This window comes from Salmo salar, chromosome ssa20 (genome assembly GCF_905237065.1).
Source record: "Salmo salar chromosome ssa20, Ssal_v3.1, whole genome shotgun sequence".
NCBI classification, from domain to species: Eukaryota; Metazoa; Chordata; class Actinopteri; order Salmoniformes; family Salmonidae; genus Salmo; species Salmo salar.
The window spans coordinates 24,964,279-24,987,666 of record NC_059461.1 but is presented as its reverse complement, the minus strand read 5'-3'; the positions used below and the strand labels follow the sequence as shown (position 1 = coordinate 24,987,666).

The window sequence follows — 23,388 nt, the reverse complement described above, 5'->3', positions numbered from 1 at the left end:
TACACTGGCTGTTTTAGAGTAGTTTAACCACGGGCACATAGTAATCCGCCCAAACAAGTCAATGGGGAAAGATCTCTAATGACAGAGTTCTGCTACTTTAAGAGAATCATAGATACTCCCAGCTTGTACTTGTTTATTTTTGGGGGGCGTTTACATGCGTTTCGGGGAGAAGGGCCGACGCCCAGAGAGGGGGACAGACCCACGGCCGGGGACACCAGGGGATGCCACTACATCCAGCCAGTTGGAGGTGGGAGAGCACCGAAAGGGCATTGCCGCAGGAAGTAGGGGTGCGTAGGGTGCAGCAGAAACCCCCCCTGAAAAATGTATTTTAAAAAAAATTAAAAAGAAGCCCCCTGTTGAAGACAATAATCGCAGTACCCTCACCCCCAAACTACTTCCTGCGGCTATGCGTAAGGGGCTGGTGCCGACCCAGAGAGGAGGTCCAACCCTCGCCCGCGGCCTAAGGGGGCGCAAATACATCCAGCCAGCTCCCTGCCCCAGGGAGATGGTGGGAGAGGGCTGGAGAGGGCTGGAACGACCCAGTGAGGGGGGGCCTATGCCGCTCGGTCATCGCTCATCTATATATTTATATGTACATATTCTTATTCCATCCCTTTAGATTTGTGTGTATTAGGTAGTTGTTGTGGAATTGTTAGATTACTTGTTAGATATTACTGCACTGTCGGAACTAGAAGCACAAGCATTTCGCTACACTCGCAATAACATTTGCTAACCATGTGTATGTGACCAATAAAATTGTATTTGATTTATCACGGCCGGTTGTGATACAGCCTGGATTAGATATTAGATAAAGGGAACCAGAGTGAACAAATAAAACAAAAATGTGATACCTATTTAATTTACTTAATAAATAAAGTTATGCAACATCCAATGTCCCTGTGTGAAAAAGTAATTGCCCCCTAACACTTGATAACTGGTTGTGCCAAATTTAGCTGCAATGACTGCAACCAAATGCTTTCTGTAGTTGTTGATCAGTCTCTCACATCGCTGTGGAGGAATTTTGTCCTACTCTTCCATGCAGAACAGCTTTAACTCAGCAACATTTGTGGGTTTTAGAGCATAAACTGACCATTCTGAGGTAGACTAGCTTGTGTGTTCTGGATCATGGTCTTGCTGCATGACCCAGCTGTGCTTCAGCTTAAGCTAATGGACGGATGGCCTGATATTCTCCTTTAGAATTCTCTGATACAGAGCAGAATTCATGGTTCCTTTGATGACGGCAAGTCGTCTAGGTCCTGAGGCAGCAATGCATCCATAAACCATGACACTACCACCACCATGCTTGACCGTTGGTATGAGGTTCCTACTGTGGAATGCAGTGTTTTGTTTTTGCAGACATTACGGGACCCATGTGTTTTTGGGAACACGCTCACATTCATTTATAACACTTCTTTAACACAGTGTATTACAGCTGGTGGCACATGGGCACAACGACCAGGAGATGGTACCATGTGAGGAGTTGGTTCCCACCCCTCCCCCCGAAAAGTAAATTTGTCGAAAGGGGCAAGCTTGCTCTGCTTGGCCGTAAGATTGTCAACTGGGCTTCCCCCAAGCGGTGAGGGTAGGCAACAACATTTGAACACAGAGGCCCCCCAGGGCTGTGTGCTTAGTCCCCTCCTGTACTCCTGTTCACTCACGACTGTGTAGCCGCACACGACTCCAACACCATTATCAAGTTTGCTGATGACATGACAGTGGTAGGACTGATCACCGACGACAATGAGGCAGCCTATAGGGAGGAGGTTAGAGACCTGGCAGTGTGGTGCCAGGACAACAACCTCTCCTTCAACGTCAGCAAGACATAGGAGCTGATCGTGAACTACAGGAAACGGAGGTTGCGAGCATGCTCCCATCCACATCGATGGGGCTGTATTGGAGCGGGTCGAGTCCTTCAAGTTCCTCGGTGTCGACATCACAAAGGAATTACATGGTCCACACACCCACACAGTTGTAAAGAGGACACAATAGCGCCTCTACCCCCTCAGGAGACTGGGCCCTCAGAGCCTCAAAAAGTTCTACAGCTGCACCGTTGAGAGCCTCTTGATTGGCTGCATCACCGCTTGGTACGGCAACTGCAAGGCACCTGACCGGAAGGCGCTACACAGCGCAGAGGGTGGTGAGTATGGCCCAGTACATCACTGGGGCCGAGCACCCTGCCATCCAGGACCTCTATATCAGGCAGTGTCAGAGGAAGTCCCCCAAAATTGTCAAAGACTCCAGCCACCCAAGCCATAGACTATTCTCTCTGCTACCACACGGCAAACGGTACCAGTGCACCAAGTCTGGAACCAACAGGATCCTGAACAGCTTCTACTCCCAAGCCATAAGACTGCTAAATAAGACTGTTAAATAGCTAATCAAATGGCTACTGACACACTGACACACCAAAACAAAGCCTAACATAAGGACAACTCAGAGAATGGTATTATTTTCTTCTGAAATTTTATTCATATCATGTTTCTTTAGACCTGTCGAAAATAAATAATGGATTTATTGTGAAGGTGTAGGCTACATTACATGGATTTATTAGACTTTTTAAAATGGCTCGTAGGCTGTGTGTGGAGCCAGGAGATGCTAAATGTGTTTATGTTAATTAACAGTGAATTACCATGAGACCGACAGTTATTTGCTTGACAATCACCGGCTGATGGAATTTCGTGACCGCCACAGACCTAGGTACTGTATATATATATATATATATATATATATATCTTTAACACTGCATTGTTGGAAAAGTAAGTAAGCATTTCACTGTTACTCTATACCTGTTGTTTACAAAGCACCCAACAAATAAAATAGTATTTTATTTGTAAATTGCACTCTATAGGTCGTTAAACATCACAATAAGGAGCAGAGCATTCGATTTGCTTTCTGGTGGGCAAGGAGACCCCCAGCTCTGTTAAAACCATTGACAACTGCTTGGCGTTTTCAAGGGATTGTTAAATACGTTTGAACTATCTGGTTGTGATATACTGTAGTCCACCTCTTGATGAGCATAGTCAGAAATGAACATTTCCAATTATTCCATGTGAAACAATTGCGTATATTTAGCTCTATCATCAGAGTTATACCGCAAGTAATTAACTGCATGCTAATGATTAGAAAACATAATTGAATCATATAATTTCAGATACGTGAGGGTAGCCTCATGATATCTCTCAATATTGGCCACCATTAATTGGATATTTTAGAGATATAATATAAAAGTGAACTATAACTGACAAGAATGAGTGGTTTAGGTTAATTTCCCATCCTTTCTGGGCTCTACCTGTCCAGCCTGGCCTGATAGACTAGACGTAACATAGTAAAAGTAAATCCGGGATCCCCAAATTAGTATATGTTACGATTGGTATGGTTACATAAGACAGATGGTTACTTAGGCAAAAATGAGAGTAGGGTGTTTGGTCGGGTGGGCGAGTAACGTGAATGTCTAGGAATGTCTTGCGAGTCCAAATCTCATCACGACAACTTTAGTATTTTAGCCAATTAGCAACTTTTCAACTACTTACTACTTTTTAGCTACTTTGCAACTACTTAGCATGTTAGCTTCCCCTTCCCCTTCCCCTAACCCTAACCCTAACCCTAACCCTTTTAGCTAACCCGTCCTCTAACCCTAACCGTAAACCTTTAACCTAACTCCTAAACTTAACCCTAACCCCTAGCCTTGCAAGAATTCATAACATATCATATGTTTTGCAAATTTGTAATATATAGTCTGTTTAGCAAATTCGTAACATATAGTACATTTTGCAAATTCGTAACATATTATAAGAAATGGGTGATGGACATCCACAAATGAATATATACCATACAAAACATTACATGTCATACTAAATGGAGTGTCTCAGATTTATCTACAGAATAATACAAAATGTTCTCAGACCAGGCAGCAGCGTCAAGCAGCAGAAACATGCATTTGCTGATGTAGGCTACAGTTAGCTAATGTTTACTTTGTAAGCTCCCAGTAGAAACGTTGTACAGTTGGCTAAACATAGTGGTAAGTAAACGTAGTGTACTTTTTCTCCAATGTAGGCCTACCCAGTGAAGTTAGCAAACATTATTGTCACGCCCTGACCAGGTGAACTCTTCTATTTTGGGTCAGGGTGTGGCATTTCTATAGTTTATTTTCTATGTTTTTGGTATAGCCTTGCTTTGGGGCGTATTTCTGTTGGGTTCTGTCGATTCCCAATCAGAGACAGCTGTCACTAGTTGCCTCTGATTGGGGAATCATATTTAAGTTCCTTTTCCCCCCACGATGTTTGTGGGTTGTTGTCTCTTTTTGTTGGAGCAGTAGCGATACGTTTATTCTCTGTTTTGACCATGTTATTTCAGTCTGTAATAAATAACATGAGTTCGCTCCCAGCTGCGCCTTGGTCCACTTCTTCCTTCCTGCACGACGATCGTTACAATTATCCCCTTTTCAACATTTTCAACAGTGTTTCGTCACGATTGCTTTGTGATTTATAATTTTGTGCAATGTGCAATTAAAGTTGCATAGCTGAATGCATGCATAATCTATCAATTTTACATATTTTGTTGCATGCTATGCCAATTATTTAATCAACTGCATCCTCAGTGGGAATGGAGTTTCTGAGCTGTCTTTTCAATCAAAGATAATTTAATTAGAATGTTCTAAGACGTTTTCAACGCGTGTATAGTGAGATATCAGGCGACCACACCGTTTTTACACCAATACACTTGCTTAGGACGGCATTATAATAAAATGAGTCATCAGGGTGAGACAATTTGAACCTTTTGGCTTTCCATAAATCTGAGAGCAAAGCTTATTGGTGAGAGGCTTCATGAATCATCCACCCGAGTCTTTCCTTAGCGACAAACCATTCACTCTTCACTGACAGTATTACGAGGTGTACCTGCGCTACACCTGTCCATGCTTTTAAATCGAGCGTAAACAGAGAAGTCGTCTCACACAAATTAAAATATCAGTCAGAGACAGAAGTGATACAACTCTTTAAAAGTAAAAGCATTTCAGTTTTAAACAGTCATTTCAATTCTCTGGACTTTCTTGCTGATGTTCTTCTGCTTAGACAGGTAGGCTACTGTAAGTGATTTTACTTTGTGATTGATCATTTTGTGCAATGTGCAATTAAAGTTGCATAACTGAATGCATGCATAATCTAACAAATTGCCATATTTTGTTGCATGCTATGCCTATTATTTAATCAACTGCAGCCTCGGTGGGAATGGAGTTTCTAAGCTGTCTTTTCAATCAAAGATAATTTAATTAGAATGTTCAGAATGCAATACGTAACAATGTAATTAACACACACACGCACACGCACACACACACACACACACACACACAGTCTCTCATTCTCATTCTCTCTCACTCTCATAATTCCCTGGCTTATCACTTCTGCTCCCCAAGGGCAATGGGTACACTTCGAGACCTGCAGTTTGCCCTGCAGTTGAAGATTGAGGAGCTCCGCCAGAGAGAAACACTCATTGATGAGCTAGAGCTGGAGTTGGATGCCAAGGATGACTTGATTCATGAACTGGACCACTACATGGCCACCATCACACCCCCAGGGTTTTCTGGAGCACGTGCAGGTAAGATTTTCTGCAGAAAGTAAATCCAAATTTCAAGCAATGTTTTTCTTTTATGCTATTATACATATTATTTATATCAATGCCGACGTAGGCTACATTGTATCATGTGGTTCAAAGAAAGACCATATTGTCACGGTTGTCGTAAGAACGGGACCAAGGCGCAGCGGATGGGGCCACAGTGTCTCCTGACCCTTCCTGTCTCAGCCTCCAGTATTTATGCTGCAGTAGTTTATGTGTCGGGGGGCTAGGGTCAGTCTGTCACATCTGGAGTATTTCTCTTGTCTTTTCCGGTGTCCTGTGTGAATTTAAATATGCTCTCTCTAATTCTCTCTTTCTCTTTCTTTCTTTCTCTCTCTCGGAGGACCTGAGCCCTAGGACCATGCCTCAGGACTACCTGGCTTGATGACTCCTTGCTGTCCCCAGTTCACCTGGCCGTGCTGCTGCTCCAGTTCCAACTGTTCTGCCTGCAGCTATGGAACCCTGACCTGTTCACCGGACGTGCTACCTGTCCCAGACCTGTTGTCCCAGACCTGCTGGATCCCTGACCTATTCACCGGACGTGCTACCTGTCCCAGATCTGCTGTTTTCAACTCTCTAGAGACAGCAGGAGCGGTAGAGATACTCTCAAAGATCGGCTATGAAAAAGCCAACTGACACTTACTCTTGTGTTACTGACTTGTTGCACCCTCGACAACTACTATGATTATTATTATTTGACAATGCTGGTCATTTATGAACATTTGAACATCTAGGCCATGTGCTGTTATAATCTCCACCCGGCACAGCCAGAAGAGGACTGGCCACCCCTCATAGCCTGGTTCCTCTCTAGGTTTCTTCCTAGGTTTTGGCCTTTCTAGGAAGTTTTTCCTAGCCACCGTGCTTCTACACCTGCATTGCTTGCTGTTTGGGGTCTTAGGCTGGGTTTCTGTACAGCACTTTGTGATATCAGCTGATGTAAGAAGGGCTATATAAATACATTTGATTTGATTTGATGTTGAGTTCCACATATTTATTACAAAGTGAAACTTTAAGCAAAAGCAAATAAATCAATAAATGAACAATGAAACGTGACTACGTGGTGCACATGCACAAACACAAAACAATATCCCACAAACACAGGTGGGAAAAATAGCTACTTAAATTTGATCCCCAATTAGAGGCAACGATTACCAGCTGCCTCTAATTGGGAACCAAACCAAAACACCAACATAGAAATTTTAAGCTAGAACACCCCCTCGTCACGCCCTGACTTACTACACCATAGAGAAACAAGGGCTCTCTATGGTCAGGGCGTGACAGTACCCCCCAAAGGTGCGGAATCCGGCCACAAAACCTGAAACCAACGACGTGCCTGGACTGGGCATCGGCGCAACCCTGGAGCTGGGTTGGACGCCGTGCCTAGAATGGGCATCGGCGCAGAGTAAGGCTCCGGTCATGGAGCTGGGTTGAACGCTGCGCCCGGACTGGGCACCGGCGCAGAGGAAGGCTCGGGCCTTGGAGCTGGACTGGTCGCCGTGCCTGGACTGGGCACTGGCGCTGAGGAAGGCTCCGGCCTAGGAGCGGGACTAGATGCCGTGTCTGGACTGGACACCGGCGCAGAGGAGGGCTCCTGCCATGGAGCTGGACTGGACACCGTGCTTTGACTGGACACCGGCGCAGAGGAAGGCTCCTGCCATGGAGCTGGACTGGATGCCTTGCCTGGAAGCTCCAGACCGTTGACTGTTGCTTGAGGTTCCGGACTGTGGACCGTCGCAGGAGGTTCCGGACCGTGGAACATTGCAGGAGGTTCCGGACCGTGGACCGTCGCAGGAGGTTCCGGACTGGGAACCGTCGCCGGAAGCTCTGGACTGGGAACCGTCGCCGGAAGCTCTGGACTGGGAACTGTCGCCGGAAGCTCTGGACTGTGAACTGTCACCGGAAGCTCTGGACTGTGAACCGTCGCTGGAAGCTCCGGACTGTGAATGCGCACTGGAGGCCTAATGTGTGGAGCCGGTACAGGTGGCACCGGACTGGTGACATGCACTTCAGGGTGAGTGCGAGGAGCAGGCACAGGACGTACCGGATTGGGGAGGCGCACTGGAGGCCTGATGCGAGGGGACGGCACAGGTTGCACCAGACTGGTGACACGCTCTTCAGGGCGAGTGCAAGGAGCAAGCACAGGACGTACCGGACTGGGGACACGCACTTCAGGGCGAGTGTGAGGAGGAGGCACAGGACGTACCGGACTGGGAACACGCACTTCAGGGCGAGTGCGAAGAGGAGACACAGGACGTACTGGACTGAGGAGGCGCACTGGAGGCCAGAAGCGTGGAACCGGCGCAGGTTGCACCAGACTGCTAACCGGATCCTGTGGTTGGATGTTGAGCAGAACACACTTGCACAACATCTCTCTCATCTCTCTCTCTCCCAACTTCCCCATTGCCTCCCTGACGGTCTCTGGCTCTTCAGGGCGAGTGCAGGGAGCAGCCACATGACGTACCGGGCTGGGGAGGCGCACTGGAGATCTGGTGCGTGGAGTCGGCACAGATGGCACCGGACTGATGACCCGATCTTCAGCCCGCCTGCGCTGCAGCATACTCTTCGCCAACATCATTCTCTGATATCTTTCTTCACATTGCTCCATCGACTCCCAGGCGGGCTCTGGCTCTCTTCTTGGGTCGACCGACCACTTCTCTATCGCCTGCTCGATGTGCTCTGGCTCTTCCCGCGGCTCAGCCGGCCACCCCTTGTGCCCCCCCAAAAAAAATCTTGGGGTTGTCCTTGGGCTTTCTGTGGCCGCGAACACTGGCGTCGTTGCTGTCCTCCATTATTACCTTCCGTCTGCCGCCAAGGAAGGGTTTCACATCCACCCATCACTTCTTCCCATGTCCAAAACTCCTTTACCTCGTGGATATGCTGCTTGGTCCTCTTTTGGTGGGATATTCTGTCATGGTTGTCGTAAGAACGGGACTAAGGCGCAGCAGATGATGAGTTCCACATATTTATTACAAAGTGAAACTTTAAGCAAAAGCAAATAAATCAATAAACGAACAACGAAACGTGACTACGTGGTGCACATGCACAAACACAAAACAATATCCCCAAAAAACAGGTGGGAAAAATAGCTACTTAAATTTGATCCCCAATTAGAGGCAACGATTACCAGCTGCCTCTAATTGAGAACCAAACCAAAACACCAACATAGAAATGTTAAACTAGAACACCCCCTTGTCACGCCCTGACCTACTACACCATAGAGAAACAAGGGCTCTCTATGGTCAGGGTTTGACACATATTGTCAGAGCCCGTGACCCTGAATCCAAGGCAACTTGCTCTGGTCAGCCTAAAAAGCTACAACAAAAACCAACAGTGAGAGAACACACCAAGGACATGTTCCCTTTGACCTGTTCTGCTTGAGAAATGTCAGCCTGGTCTCATAGAATAGACGTAACTTACTAAACGTAAGTCCAGGATTGTAAGTGTTGTTACATAGATGCTGTGTTCACTATGCATGATTAATACATAATTCAAGGTTTATTTGATGTAGTAAATAAATAAATGATTTATTGATGTATAGATAAGAATTTAAATGTGATGTAACAGGTAAATTAACGTTAGGCCATTAATTGTGTTTTTATGTTCCATCCCGGAACTAACGTTCTCTGTTGTGTTACTGCTACGGAATTTGTTAATTGACTGTGTGCAATCTAACTTAAGCAGATCTTAGTCTGAGTCATAATTGTTGATGGCAGAGGCTAAGAAAGACAGTAAAGGGACTTTCAAGGGACTTTAAGAATTCAAGAACCTCTTTTCAGGACAAGCAGCCAACGAGGTATTTTGTTCAACCTATAGAACTTTGTTTATAGTCGCGCCAAGTTCCATTTGTATTGTCGCGCCAAGCGCCATTTGTATTGTTGCGCCGAGCGCCATTTGTATTTCTTTGTTTCAGTACTCTATAATTTATCAACGTTACTGTGTTCATTCAAACATATAGTTCTCACGGCGTGACGTGGATGCATCGGAGAAAAAAGACGTGCAATGCAAAAAACGCCCGTTACAAAGAACCAACCTGTGTCTGTTGTCGTGAAGAGAGCTACAGGGATACTCAAATTAGTATGATATGTTACCTTTGGTATGGTTACATACTGTAAGACAGTAGGTTATTGAAGCAAAAAATAAAGTAGGGTGGTTGGTTGTGGTGAATGGGTAGGTGTATAATGCAAATGTCTAGCAACCCAAAAGTTGCGTGTTCGAAACACATTATGGACAACTTTAGACAAATTAGCAACTTTGCAACTAATTACTACTTTTGAGCTACTTTGCAACTACTTAGTATGTTAGTTAATTGCACATCACCTAGCAACCACACCGGGCACCACGTTGGAAGACCAGAGTCAGTCTGGTGGTAGTCCTCCAATCATCTAAATGGCTGGCTGTGTTTTGCTACCACCGGAAACTTTGGGGAGATTGCTCATTATTTCATTTTTCGAAGGAACCAAAAAATGGAGGCAGTGAGAGAACCTATTCAAGTAAGTACATATATTTAGAAAATGATAAAAACAATAGCTATTATTATCTAGCTAGCTAATTTCTCCAGAATCTTTGTGTGCAGGCTAACTGAAATGAACAGCTAACTAATGTTAGCTAGCTAGCTAACTTTACATACTGTATAGCTAGCCAAGTGAATTAAATATCACCAGCTAGGTATCTTCATATTAGCTAGTTAGCTAGCTATCTTGGTGTATTCATCATTGCAACTAAATACAGTGAGGGAAAAAAGTATTTGATCCCCTGCTGATTTTGTACGTTTGCCCACTGACAAAGAAATGATCAGTCTATAATTTTAATGGTAGGTTTATTGAACAGTGAGAGACAGAATAACAACCAAAAAATCCAGAAAAACGCATGTCAAATACAAATACCTCAAAAATGCTATAACTTCAATTTCTCAAACATATGACTATTTTACACCATTTTAAAGACAAGACTCTCGTTAATCTAACCACATTGTCCGATTTCAAAAAGGCTTTACAGCGAAAGCAAAACATTAGATTATGTCAGGAGAGTACCCTGCCAAAAATAATCACACAGCCATTTTCAAAGCAAGCATATATGTCACAAAAACCCAAACCACAGCTAAATGAAGCCCTAACCTTTGATGATCTTCATCAGATGACACTCCTAGGACATTATGTTATACAATACATGCATGTTTTGTTCAATCAAGTTCATATTTATATCAAAAACCAGCTTTTTACATTAGCATGTGATGTTCAGAACTAGCATACCCACCGCAAACTTCCAGTGAATTTACTAAATTACTCACGATTAACGTTCACAAAATACATAACAATTATTTTAAGAATTATAGATACAGAATTCCTTTATGCAATCGCGGTGTCAGATTTTAAAATAACTTTTCGGCGAAAGCACATTTTGCAATATTCTGAGTAGATAGCTCGGCCATCACAGGCTAGCTAATTTGACACCCACCAAGTTTGGCGCTCACTAAACTCAGAATTACTATTAGAAAAATTGGATTACCTTTGCTGTTCTTCGTCAGAATGCACTCCCAGGACTTCTACTTCAACAACAAATGTTGTTTTGGTTCCAAATAATCCATCGTTATATTCAAATAGCTCAGTTTTGTTTGTGCGTTCAGGTCTCTATCCGAAGGGTGACGCGCGAGCGCATTTCGTGACAAAAAAAATGCAAAATATCGAAGCATGTCAAATGCTGTTTAAAATACATTTTTATGCTATTTTTCTCCTAAAATAGCGATAATATTCCAACCGGGCGATGTTGTATTCATTCAAAGGCTGAAAGAAAAAAATGGAGTAGTCTCGTGGACGCGCATCTCCAGTGTCACTGTTCCCAGCCTGACCACTCACAAAATCTCATGCTGTTCTTCGCCCAGAGACAGGAGACACGTCATTCCACTTTCTGGCGCCTTCTGAGAGCCAATGGAAGCCTTAGAAAATGTCACGTTACAGCAGAGATGCTGTATTTTCGATAGAGATGCAACAGAAGAACAAGAAATTGTCAGACAGGGCACTTCCTGTATGGAATCTTCTCAGGTTTTGGCCTGCCATATGAGTTCTGTTATACTCACAGACACCATTCAAACCGTTTTAGAAACTTTAGAGTGTTTTCTATCCAAATCTAATAATTATATGCATATTCTCGTTTCTGGGCAAGAGTAGTAACCAGTTTAAATCGGGTACGTTTTTTATCCGGCCGTGCAAATACTGCCCCCTAGCCCCAACAGGTTTAACCACTGCTAATGTCTCCAGTCATATAAAATGTAGTAGGATTGCATGAAATGTTTATCAAAGGCCAAATTTTTCCTGTGCAAAGGAAAGAAATGTCTCTGATATAGCTTATAGGCTTATGCCACTACGCGCTCATTAATAGCCTAAACTACTCATCACATTAGGATTAGGAGGCTTACATTAGTCTGCTAATGTGATGATAGATGCATGCAATCCTTTGTTATTGTCATGATGTGGCCCTTTCTGGGTATAGATCGTGGCATCCCTCTCTCTCTCCTACACCCAGGTTCTGTTATCTCAGGTCGTAAATTCCTGGAGGAGACTCTCTCCCGCTGGCCATGCAGAAAGAGACACATAGAGAGAACAAAGGATTTCACATGGAAACTCCTAAATCCCCAAAATGAGGATTTGATACAAAATGTCCACTTGTGAGAAGGTGGGAATGCTCCGTGGACACTTATGGGACGGGTATGACGAGTGTGTTTCATTTGGTGACCTCAGAGATGAAACTATTTGTGAAATGATGTAAGGTGATATTAAACCTTTAATGAAAGAGAATTGTATTCCCTTTAAAGTTTAACTAAGTCATTGGCCCGCCCCCGTGAGCACAGACATGATCTGGCGTCATGGAACAACCCTTTTCTACTGTTATGAATAAAACCCCCTCCTGAAGAAATCCTCTTCAGACCACACGTATGTAACAGTTTACCTTCCGTCCCTCTCCTCGCCCCTACCTGGGCTCGAACCAGGGACCCTCTGCACACATCGACAACAGCCACCCTCGAAGCATCGTTACCCATCGCTCCACAAAAGCCACGGCCCTTGCAGGGCAAGGGGAACAACTACTTCAAGGTCTCAGAGCGAGTGACGTCACCGATTGAAACGTTATTAGCGCACACCCCGCTAACTAGATATCCATTTCACATCGGTTACACTCACCCCCCTTTTCCACAGCAACCAGTGATCCGGATCAACAGCATCAATGTAACAGTTTACCTTCTGTCCCTCTCCTCACCCCGACTTGGGCTCAAACCAGTGACCCTCTGCACACATCAACAACTGCCTCCCACAAAGCATCGTTACTCATCGCTCCACAAAAGCCACGGCCCTTGCAGAGCAAGGGGAACAACTACTTCAAGGTCTCAGAGCGAGTGATGTCACCGATTGAAATGCTATTAGCGCGCATCCCGCTTACTAGCGAACCATTTCATATCAGTTACACATACCTTGATGGACACCGAGGGGGCACAGGTTGAGTTTAGACCACAAAAACCTCAGTATAAGCTCAGGTTGTAATGGTTGTTGACTTCCTAACCATACCACGTGGAGCATTGGTTACACGGCAGGAAATGGTTAAACTCTGAGACTATCGATCCCGACAGAATAAGAGCAAATCTTAGATACTAATTACTATTCTGCAGCTAGAAATTATGTCAACCTGGGATGCGAAGACCGATAACCGCCGAAACATCTATTCTATAAGAACATTTCTTAATGGTACTCTGAAGTATCCATTCTAACCATGAAAGACTTCAGGGAAGCAGAGAGAGAGAGAGAGAGAGACGCTCGGATGAACTTTCCAACAGAAGGACTGACGATTCCAACAGAGATCACGACGACACACTGAGCGTAAATAAATATTGATTGCAATTATTCCTGAATGAGTGAGCGTTCATGTGCAAAGGGTTAGCATTTCAATTATTATAATTATCAACTGTGTAGTGACTCTTTTTGTCTTTCCCTCCCTTCTCAGTCCACACCCACTTCCCTTTGTCCGCCAAGCCGTCATATCGGCTTAGCCCACTAGGGAACCTCCCCTATCGTTTTCTTGTAACCATATCTACTGTTTGTGTGTTTATGCATTTCTGTGATTATTTAGTTAGTTAGTAAATAAATGATTAAGACAATTGATGTATGGATAAATCATAGTAAAGGATGGGATCGTGCAGATAACCAACAATTTACAACGTTTGGAATGAGACTAACGTGAGGTAAAGAATAATTCATTAATTAGAAGAATAATTGATCAGATATTAAAATATCTGAAGGGTTATATTAGGAAAAATGTTCCTTGGTGCCTGACTTCCTAGTTAATTACATTTACATGATTAGTTTAATCACGTAATAATAATTACAGAGAATTGATTTGATAAAATAACAGTCTTCACTTTAATGATGTTTATGGTGAACAAAATTACTTACCCATAACTTGAAACTCACGCAACACGTGCTAATAGCTAGACTACAAACTATCTAGCTAGCTAATGTTGACTAACTCAGTCTTGTTGTTAACACCTGGTTAGCATAACAGCTAAACTGAACTTGAAACCGATCAGACTTACCAGTGATAAAATGATTGGAGTAGACGTACTGACTACTGTCTGGGTTCAGGTCTTGACATTCAAAAAGTTTTTTTTTGCTTTTTCTGACAGTTCTTTTCTTATCTCCTTGGTGTTTCATGATTGCGGGTAATCAGTTTTTTTTTAAATCCAGGTGTCTTTCCTGCCTTGTTAGAGCAGCCAAATACTGCACAGAAATTGACCATGGTAATGAATCAACTAGTTTTAGGCACTGTTATCATATAGCATGGGGTAGCCACTCAGCTGTTGTTGTTGAAAGAATTGATGCGGTGGTCTTCCAACATGGCCGCTAAAAGCCATCATACAGTGCCTTGCAAAAGTATCCACCCCCTTGGCATTTTTCACCCCCCTACCACTTTGAAGATGCAAAATGTTTTTTATTGTGAAACAAAGAAGAAATTACACCAAAAAACGGAAAATTTAAGCATGCATAACTATTCACCCCCCCAAAGTCAATACTTTGTAGAGCCACCTTTTGCAGCAATTACAGCTGCAAGTCTCTTGGGATATGTCTCTATAAGCTTGGCACATCTAGCCATTTTTGTCCATTCAGGCAAAGGTGCTCCAGCTCCTTCAAGTTGGATGGGTTCTGCTGGTGTACAGCAATCTTTAAGTCATACCATAGAGTCTCAGTTGGATTGAGGTCTGGGCTTTGACTAGGCCACTCCAAGACATTTAAATGTTTCCCCTTTAACCACTAAAGTGTTGCTTTAGCAGTATGCTTAGGGTCATTGTCCTGTTGGAAGGTGAACCTCCATCCCAGTCTCAAATCTCTGGAAGACTGAAACAGGTTTCCCTCAAGAATTTCCCTGTATTTAGCGCCATCCATCATTCCTTCAATTCTGACCAGTTTCCCAGTCCCTGCCGATGAAAAAACATCCCCACAGCATGATGCTGCCATCACCATGCTTCACTGTGGGGATGGTGTTCTCGGGGTGATGAGAGGTGTTGAGTTTGTGCCAGACATAGCGTTTTCCTTGATGGCCAAAAAGCTCAAGTTTAGGCTCATCTTACCAGAGTACTTTCTTCCTTATGTTTGGGGAGTCTCCCACATGCCTTTTGGCGAACACCAAACGTGTTTGCTTATTTTTTCTTTAAGCAATGGCTTTTCTCTGGCCACTCTTCCGTAAAGCCCAGCTCTGTGGAGTGTACGGCTTAAAGTGGTCCTATAGACAGATACAATCAATCTCCACTGTGGAGCTTTGCAGCTCCTTCAGGGTTATCTTTGGTCTCTTTGTTGCCTCTCTGATTAATTCCCTCCTTGCCTGGTCTGTGAGTTTTGGTGGCAGCCCTCTCTTGGCAGGTTTATTGTGGTGCCATATTCTTTCCATTTTTTAATAATGGATTTAATGGTGCTCCGTGGGATGTTCAAAGTCTCAGATATTTTTTTATAACCCAACCCTGATCTGTACTTCTCCACAACTTTGTCCCTGACCTGTTTGGAGAGCTCATTGGTCTTCATGGTGCCGCTTTCTTGGTGGTGCCCCTTGCTTAGTGGTGTTGCAGACTCTGGGGCCTTTCAGAACAGGTGAATATATACTGAGATAATGTGACAGATCATGTGACACTTCGATTGCACACCGGTGGACTTTATTTAATTAATTATGTGACCTCTGAAGGTAATTTATTGCACCAGATCTTATTTAGGGGCTTCATACCAAAGGTGGTAAATACATATGCACACACATACATTTTTTTAAACAAGTTTTTTTTTTCATTTTAACTTCACCAATTTGGACTATTTTGTGTATATCCATTACATGAAATCCAAATAAAAATCTATTTAAATTACAGGTTGTAATGCAATTTTTTTTTATTTAAACACCAATGGGGGTGAATACTTTTGCAAGGCACTGTACGTCAACTGGTAACCCTCTATAATTAAGTGCTGCTAAGAAGGACCTGGTTAAACTGCAGCTGGCCAAGAACAGAGCGGCATGTTTTGCTCTTCATTGTAATCAAAGGGCTAATATCAATAATATGCATGCCAGTTTCTCTTGGCTAAGAGTTGAGGAAAGACTGAAAGCATCACTTTTTGTTTTTATAAAAAAACATGAATGTGTTGAAAATTCCAAATTGTTTGCATCGTCAACTTACACACAGGACTGACACACACACTTACCAGAAATACCACCAGGGGTCTTTTAAAAGTCCCTAGGTCCAGAACAAATTCAAGGAAACGTACAGTATTATACAGAACCATGATTGCATGGAACTCCCTTCCATCTCATATAGCGCAAGTGAACATCAAATCTGGTTTCAAAAAACAAATAAAGCAACACCTCACAGTACAATGGCTCTCCCCCATGTAACCTACTTGTTGTGTGAACAGTATGTACTGACATGTATAGTATGTGTAACTGATAAATGCACACACACTACATGGTAACGTTTTTAAATGTATGTAAATTATAAAGTATTATGTCTGTAATGTCTTTTTTGTTACACGTCGGACCCCAGTAAGACTAGGTGTCGCCATTGGCGTCAACTAATGGGGATTCTAATAAAATAAAATCAAACCTTAACCCCTAGCCTAGCTAACATTAGCCAGAGTGGCATAGCGGTCTAAGGCATTGCATCTCAGTGCAAGAGGCATTACTACAGTTCCTGGTTCAAATCCAGGATGAATCACAACTGGCTGTGATTGGGAGTTCCATAGGGCGGCGCACAATTGGCTTAGGATTGTCTGGGATAGAAAAATGTGTTCTTAACTGGCTTGCCTAGTTAAATATAGGTTCAATAAGATATATTTTTTTAAACCTAGCTAACATTAATGGTAGCCACCTAGCTGATGTCAGAACAACAAATTGGAGTTCGTAACATATCATACGTATTGAAGATTCGTGACCTATCGAACAAATTTCAATTCGTAACATATTGTACGAATTGCAATTCATAACATACCATGTGAATTGTAAAATCGTTACATATCATACGATGTCCCGGATTTACCTTTACTATGTTACCCCTGTGTTACCCCTGAGTCCGGGTTGGAAATGTTCTCTTAAAGGCCTTTATGGCTGATAAAGTGTTTCCTGCACAGACAATAAGTCAATAATGATTGATTTATACACAGTGTATGACACTTGGCTCAAAGCTTTAGTGCCTTTGTTGTCAAACCCTAGCCACAATGACATTACTTATTGATTGCCTCCCACACGGTTTACTACTTCAGGTCACATGAGCTGATTAAGACCTCCTTTTTAGAGAATTACTTTCTAAAGAACCTGGAAAGTGGGCAAATCCTGGCTATAATGGAGTGTATGTACCCCACCACGGTCAACCAAGGCTGCTGCGTCATTCAAGAGGGAGACAGTGGAACTCTTGCCTATATCCTATAACGTAAGAAGTTAAATCAACAGTTGTTTATAGGTGGTGAGTAAAGTGGGGATTGGGAATACAGCCACTTCAAGGTCCTTCAAGGTCCCAACCACTGTTTTCTTGAATTTTCAGGCATAGCCCTACTCTCAAAAACCAAAGTCCCCAATGTATAGTAATTGCTTGAGACATTTTGGTGAATTATTCATCAAGCACTTGGTCTCCACAATCGAAGCACAGTCAGCTCATGGTCTTTAATGTATGCTGCTTATTAGTATTTTATGTTTGCTCAGAAATGGCCCAGTGTGTTACTCAACAGCTGCCCCTCCTCATTTCCTCCTCCCTCTGGCTCATGTACGAATTGCAATTTGGGGTGGCAGGTAGCCTAGCGGTTAGAGCATTGGACTAGTAACTGAAATGGTTGCAAGATCAAATCCTCAAGCTGACAAGGTAAAAATCTGTCGTTCTGCCCCTGAACAAGGCACTTAACCTACTGTTCCTAGGCCGTGAAAATAAGAATTTGTTTTTAACTGACTTGCCTAGTTAAATAAATATTTAAACAATTTTGGGTTGGTATTTTCCTCTGTTAGTGCCGGCACTGCTTTATAGCGCAATGAGGAGAAATGTTAGAATGATCTGTTTCTGGAAGGAGACAGTGAGAGATGGTGGTGGTATGCATGACAATAAGCGGCATTCATAATGTTTTGTGATGAAATGTCAGGCAGGGACAGGGCAAAAGGTCCAACTCAGCCCTGGTATGCAATGCTCATTGATACTGGCACTCAGGCATTTCCCAGACTACCCTCATATCTGATGTGACAGGCAATGGGCCACGGCTGTCCAATTTGCTTTTTTTGTTACCTGAGGCCTAGACTTTGTCTGTTTCTGCTGTGGTGTTGTAGATTAGAGTGTCTCTACCTGTCACATGGCATATCTCAGACAGCTGCGTTTATCGGATGGTGTGTCAGACACAATCCCTGTCAATCACCTGCAGCTGGGAGCTGAGTAAGGGGAGCTGAGCTAATGTGCGGTCACCCCTCTTCAGCTGCCACCCTGCTGTCGTGGGGGACGCCACAGACTGCCATCATCATCCTTTATTGTCCTCCTCTGAAGGAGCTCAAACAGAAGCTGCACTGTCATACACTGACACACACACACACACACACACACACACACACACACACACACACAGTCTACGCCTATGCCAACGTCATACAGTTTTTTTTCAATCACTTTCGCAAATGTTTCAGATGTAAGTGGTATAAACTCTAAGCTGATAACAATGCCCCCATCTTGTGTTCAGAACCTTTGATTGTGCATTAATTGGTGTTTCACATTTTTCACCCGAGTCATTCATGCTAAATCAAAGTTATCCGTGAAATACCATGATAACATTTTGTTTAGTCACCAATACATTAGATAATGATAGGCTCACCATTTAATCCAATAGCAAAAAACACAAGATACACATTTCAAAACAGTTATTTTTAAAGTGCTAAATAAAAATAATAGTAGATGGTACATTTTCCATACAGTATTTGACTATAACTTGACATGCACCATTTAAAAATAATAATTAGCATGCAATGGCAGGTTGTGAGCATGTTGAGAAATATGTCAGTCTTACAGTTTCATTATCATTATACAGTACATGCGTAGGATAAATCATCAGAAATGGGGGTATTGTAAAGCAGTTGGACAATGTAAAAATGTAGCACAGTATGCCAATTCTGCCCAATGCAACCCTGTACAAGATCACCTTCTTTTTTATGTGACTTGTCAACTGATACAGTATTGCCTATCTCTCTGCTTCAAATCCATCAGCTTACAGTGTATCAATAAAATTCAGGTAATGAGTGGAATATATTGTTAAATACAACTCAGGTGTTTCAGCAGTGCATTGTACACTACTCTATAATTCCAAATGGTAGCACATAGAGTGACTCTATCCACTTTTTCCTATTGAAGCACACTGGTTGATGGAGAATGATAATGTACAGTGCCTTTAGAAAGTGTTCATTTTTCCACATTATGTTGTGTTACAAAGTGGGATAAAAATGTATTTAGTTGTCATTTTGTGTCAACGATCCACACAAAATACTCTGTAATGTCAAAGTGGAAGAAAAATTCTAACATTTGTAAAACATTTATTGAAGATAAAACACTAATATATCTTTATTAGATCAGTATTCAACCCCTTAAGTCAATACATGTTAGAATCACCTTTGGCAGCAATTACATCTGTGAGTCTTTCTGGAAGGAAAGTGAGGGAGGTTCCACACTCCTCTCTCATTTGAGTATCTTACCTAGTTATTTTCAGATGAAGAACGGCGAGTTCAGCTAAGCCCATGCTGCCCTTCAGTCCCTTGACTTTTTGGCCCTGACGGAGACATAAATCACCCCAGAGAACAATGCTACTCCAGCTGCTCTCTCTTCATCTGATTAAGTTTTTCTCATTGTCCGAGAGCATCTGGTCGTCGCGGTGGTGGCACATGGATACTCATTTCTCCTAAGTACAGATTTTCTCTCTTCTCTTTTTTTTCCCTCTCTCTCTCTCTCTCTCTCTCTCTCTCTCTCTCTCTCTCTCTCTCTCTCTCTCTCTCTCTCTCACCTGTCCATCTCCTCATTTGAATTCCATACTGTCACTGTCACTGTCACTTGTCCACTCAAGCTTAACCTTGTTGTCATCTTTCGCCCACCAGGTGCCCTTAGAGCGTTCCTCAATGAGCTTGACACCTTGATAAGCTCATTTCCTGACGATGGCTCACCGCTCTTCGTACTTAGCGACTTCAACCCCCGACATCTGCCTTCGATTCATTTATTTCCAATGCTCTCTTTCTCCTCCTTGCCTCTTTTGACCTCACCCTTTTCCAGTCCCCTTACACTCACAAGGCAGGCATCTTTACTAGAGGATTTTCGCATACTAATCTCTCACTGCAACCCCCTTCCAGGTCTCTGATCACTACTTTGTTTCCTTTTCTGTCTCCCTTTCCTCTAACCCTAGTCACTCAGCCCGTACCCAGATGGTCATGCGCCGTTGTAATCTTCTCTCCCCCCCCACTACTCTCTCATCTTCTATCCTATCATCTCTCCCTTCTGCTAAATCCTTCTCCATCCTGTGTCCTAATTCTGCCTCTTCGACCCTACTCTCCACATTTTCCACATCCTATGACTTGATTTGTCCCCTTCCCTCCCGGGCCGTCTCGGCCCTCCCCTCCTGCTCCATGTCTGAGTGACATTGCGACCTTACAGAACAGGGCTGCGGGCAGCTGATCAAAAATGGAGGGAAACTAAACTTCTGGGGGACCTATCATCCTTTCACTCCCTCCTCTCTACCTTCTCTTCCTCTGTATCCACTGCTAAAGCCACTTTGTATCACTTAAAATGTCAAGTTTCTGCTTCTAACCCTAGGAAACTCTTTTCCACCTTCTCCTCCCCCCTAACTCTCCACCCCCTCTCCCTCCGTTTCTGTGGATGACTTTGTGAACCACTTTGAAAAGGCGGTTGACGACATCTGGTGCTCATTCACTCAGCCTATTTATTCCACTGTTTCCACTCACACAGAACTACCCTACACCTTGACCTCTTTCTCCCCTCTCTCTCCAGATGAAATCCTTCTACTAATGAGGTCCGGCTGCCGAACAACTTGCCCACTCGACCCCATCCCCTCCTCCCCTCTCCAGACCATCTCTGGAGACCTTCTCCCATTACTCACTTACCTCATAAACTCCTCCCTGACCACATCCCAAAAATGTCCCGAGGCCCTCCCCTCCTCAAGAAACCAACACTCAACTCTTCTGATGTCAAAAACCTCCTTAAAAGCGTGCTGTCTCTGACCAACTCGCTCAGATTGATATTCTTGACCCTAACCAATCAGGCTTCAAGATGGGTGTCACTGCGGCTCTCCACACTGCCAAAGCTGACGCTTTCTCCTCTGTTCTCATCCTCCTAGATCTATCTGCTGCCTTCAACACTGAGAACCATCAGATACTCCTCTCCACCCTCTCAGGGCTGGGCGTCTCAGGCTCTTCACACTCTTGGATTGCATTTTACCTGGCAGGCCGCTCCTACCAGGTGAAGTGGAGAGGATCTCTGTCTCCACCACGTACTCTCACTACTGGTGTCCCCCAGGGCTCAGTTCTAGGCCCTCTCCTCTTCTCTCTATACACCAAGTCACTCGGTTACATCATATCGTCACATCATATCCTCTCTCCTATCATTGCTATGCAGATGACACTCAACTACTTTTCTCCTTCCTCCTTCTGACACCCAGGTGGCGACACGTATCTCTGCGTGCCTGGCAGAGATCTCAGCTTGGATGTCGGCCCACTACCTCAAGCTCAACCTCGAAAAGATGGAGCTGCTCTTCCTCCCGTGGAAGGCCTGTCCGCTCTATGACCTCTCCATCACAGTCGACAACTGATATTTAACCTTTATTTAACTAGGCAAGTCAGTTAAGAACACATTTTTATTTACAATGATGGCCTACCCCGGCCAAACCCGGACGACGCTGGGCCAATTGTGCTCACACCTATGGGACACCCAATCACAGCCTGATGTGATGTAGCCTGGTGTCCCCCTCCCAGAGTGCAAAGAACCTTACTGTGACCCTGGACAATACCCTGTCATTCTCTGCAAACATCAAAGCAGTGACTTGCTCCTGCAGGTTCATGCTCTACTATATCCGTAGAGTACGATCCAACCTCACACAGGAAGTGACACAGGTGTTAATCCAGGCACTTGTCATCTCCCGTCTGGACAACTGCAAGTTTCTGTTGGCTGGGCTCCCCATTTGTGCCATAAAACCCATGCAGTGCAACCGCCTGGTGTTCAACCTTCCCAAGGTCTCCCATGTCACCCCGCTCCTCTGCCCACTCCACTGGCTTCCAGTCGAAGCTCCCATCCATTACAAGACCATCGTACTTGTCTAAGGAGCAGCAAAAGGAAATGCCCCTCCCCACCATCTGGCTGTGCTCAAACCCTCTGTTCTCTGTTCTGCACTCTGTTCTTCCACCTCTTGAAGACATCGCAACTATGAAATAACACATATGGAATCATGTAGCAACCAAAGAAGTGTTAAACAAATCAAATTATATTTTATATCTGATATTCTTCAAAGTAACCACCCTTTGCCTTGATGACAGGTTTGCACACTCTTGGCATTCTCTCAACCATCTGCATTAGGTAGTCACCTGGAATGCATTTCAATTAACAGGTGTGCCTTGTCAAAAGTTAATTTGTGGAATTTCTTTCCTTCTTAATGTATTTGAGCCAATCAGTTGTGTTGTGACAAGGTAGGGTGGTATACAGAAGATAGCCATATTTGGTAAAAGACCAAGTCCATATTATGGCAAGAACAGCTCAAATAAGCATAGAGAAATGACAGTCCATCATTACTTTAAGACATGAAGGTCAGTCAGTCCAGAACATTTCAATAACTTTGAACGTTTCTTCAAGTGCAGTCGCAAAAACCATCAAGTGCTATGATGAAACTGGCTGTCACGAGGACCACCACAGGAAAGGAAGACCCAGAGTTACCTCTGCTGTAGAGGATAAGTTCATTAAAGTTACCAGCCTCAGAAATTGCAGCCCAAATAAATGCTTCACAGAGAAAGAAACACGAGCAATGGACATTAGACCGGTGGAAATCTGTCTTTTGGTCTGATGAGTCCAAATTTGAGATTTTTGGTTCCAACTGCTGTGTCTTTGTGAGACGCAGAGTAGGTGAACGGATGATCTCTGCATGTGTGGTTCCCATAGTGAAGCATGGAGGAGGAGGTGATGGTGTGGGGGTGCTTTGCTGGTGACACTTTCTGTGATTTATTTATAATTGAAGGCCCACTTAACCAGCATGGCTACCACAGCAT

At 43.7% G+C, this 23,388-nt stretch overlaps 1 protein-coding gene across 1 annotated transcript in view; it reads left to right on the top strand.

Moving 5' to 3' along the window:
• The first annotated feature begins 5,414 nt into the window (after positions 1-5,414).
• Positions 5,415-23,388, top strand: part of LOC106580213 (cGMP-dependent protein kinase 1) — a 31,190-nt gene continuing 13,216 nt past the window's right edge. Inside the window, 1 exon segment of the mRNA XM_045704224.1 lies at positions 5,415-5,592. Within this exon segment, the coding sequence (XP_045560180.1) occupies positions 5,415-5,592 (178 nt within the window).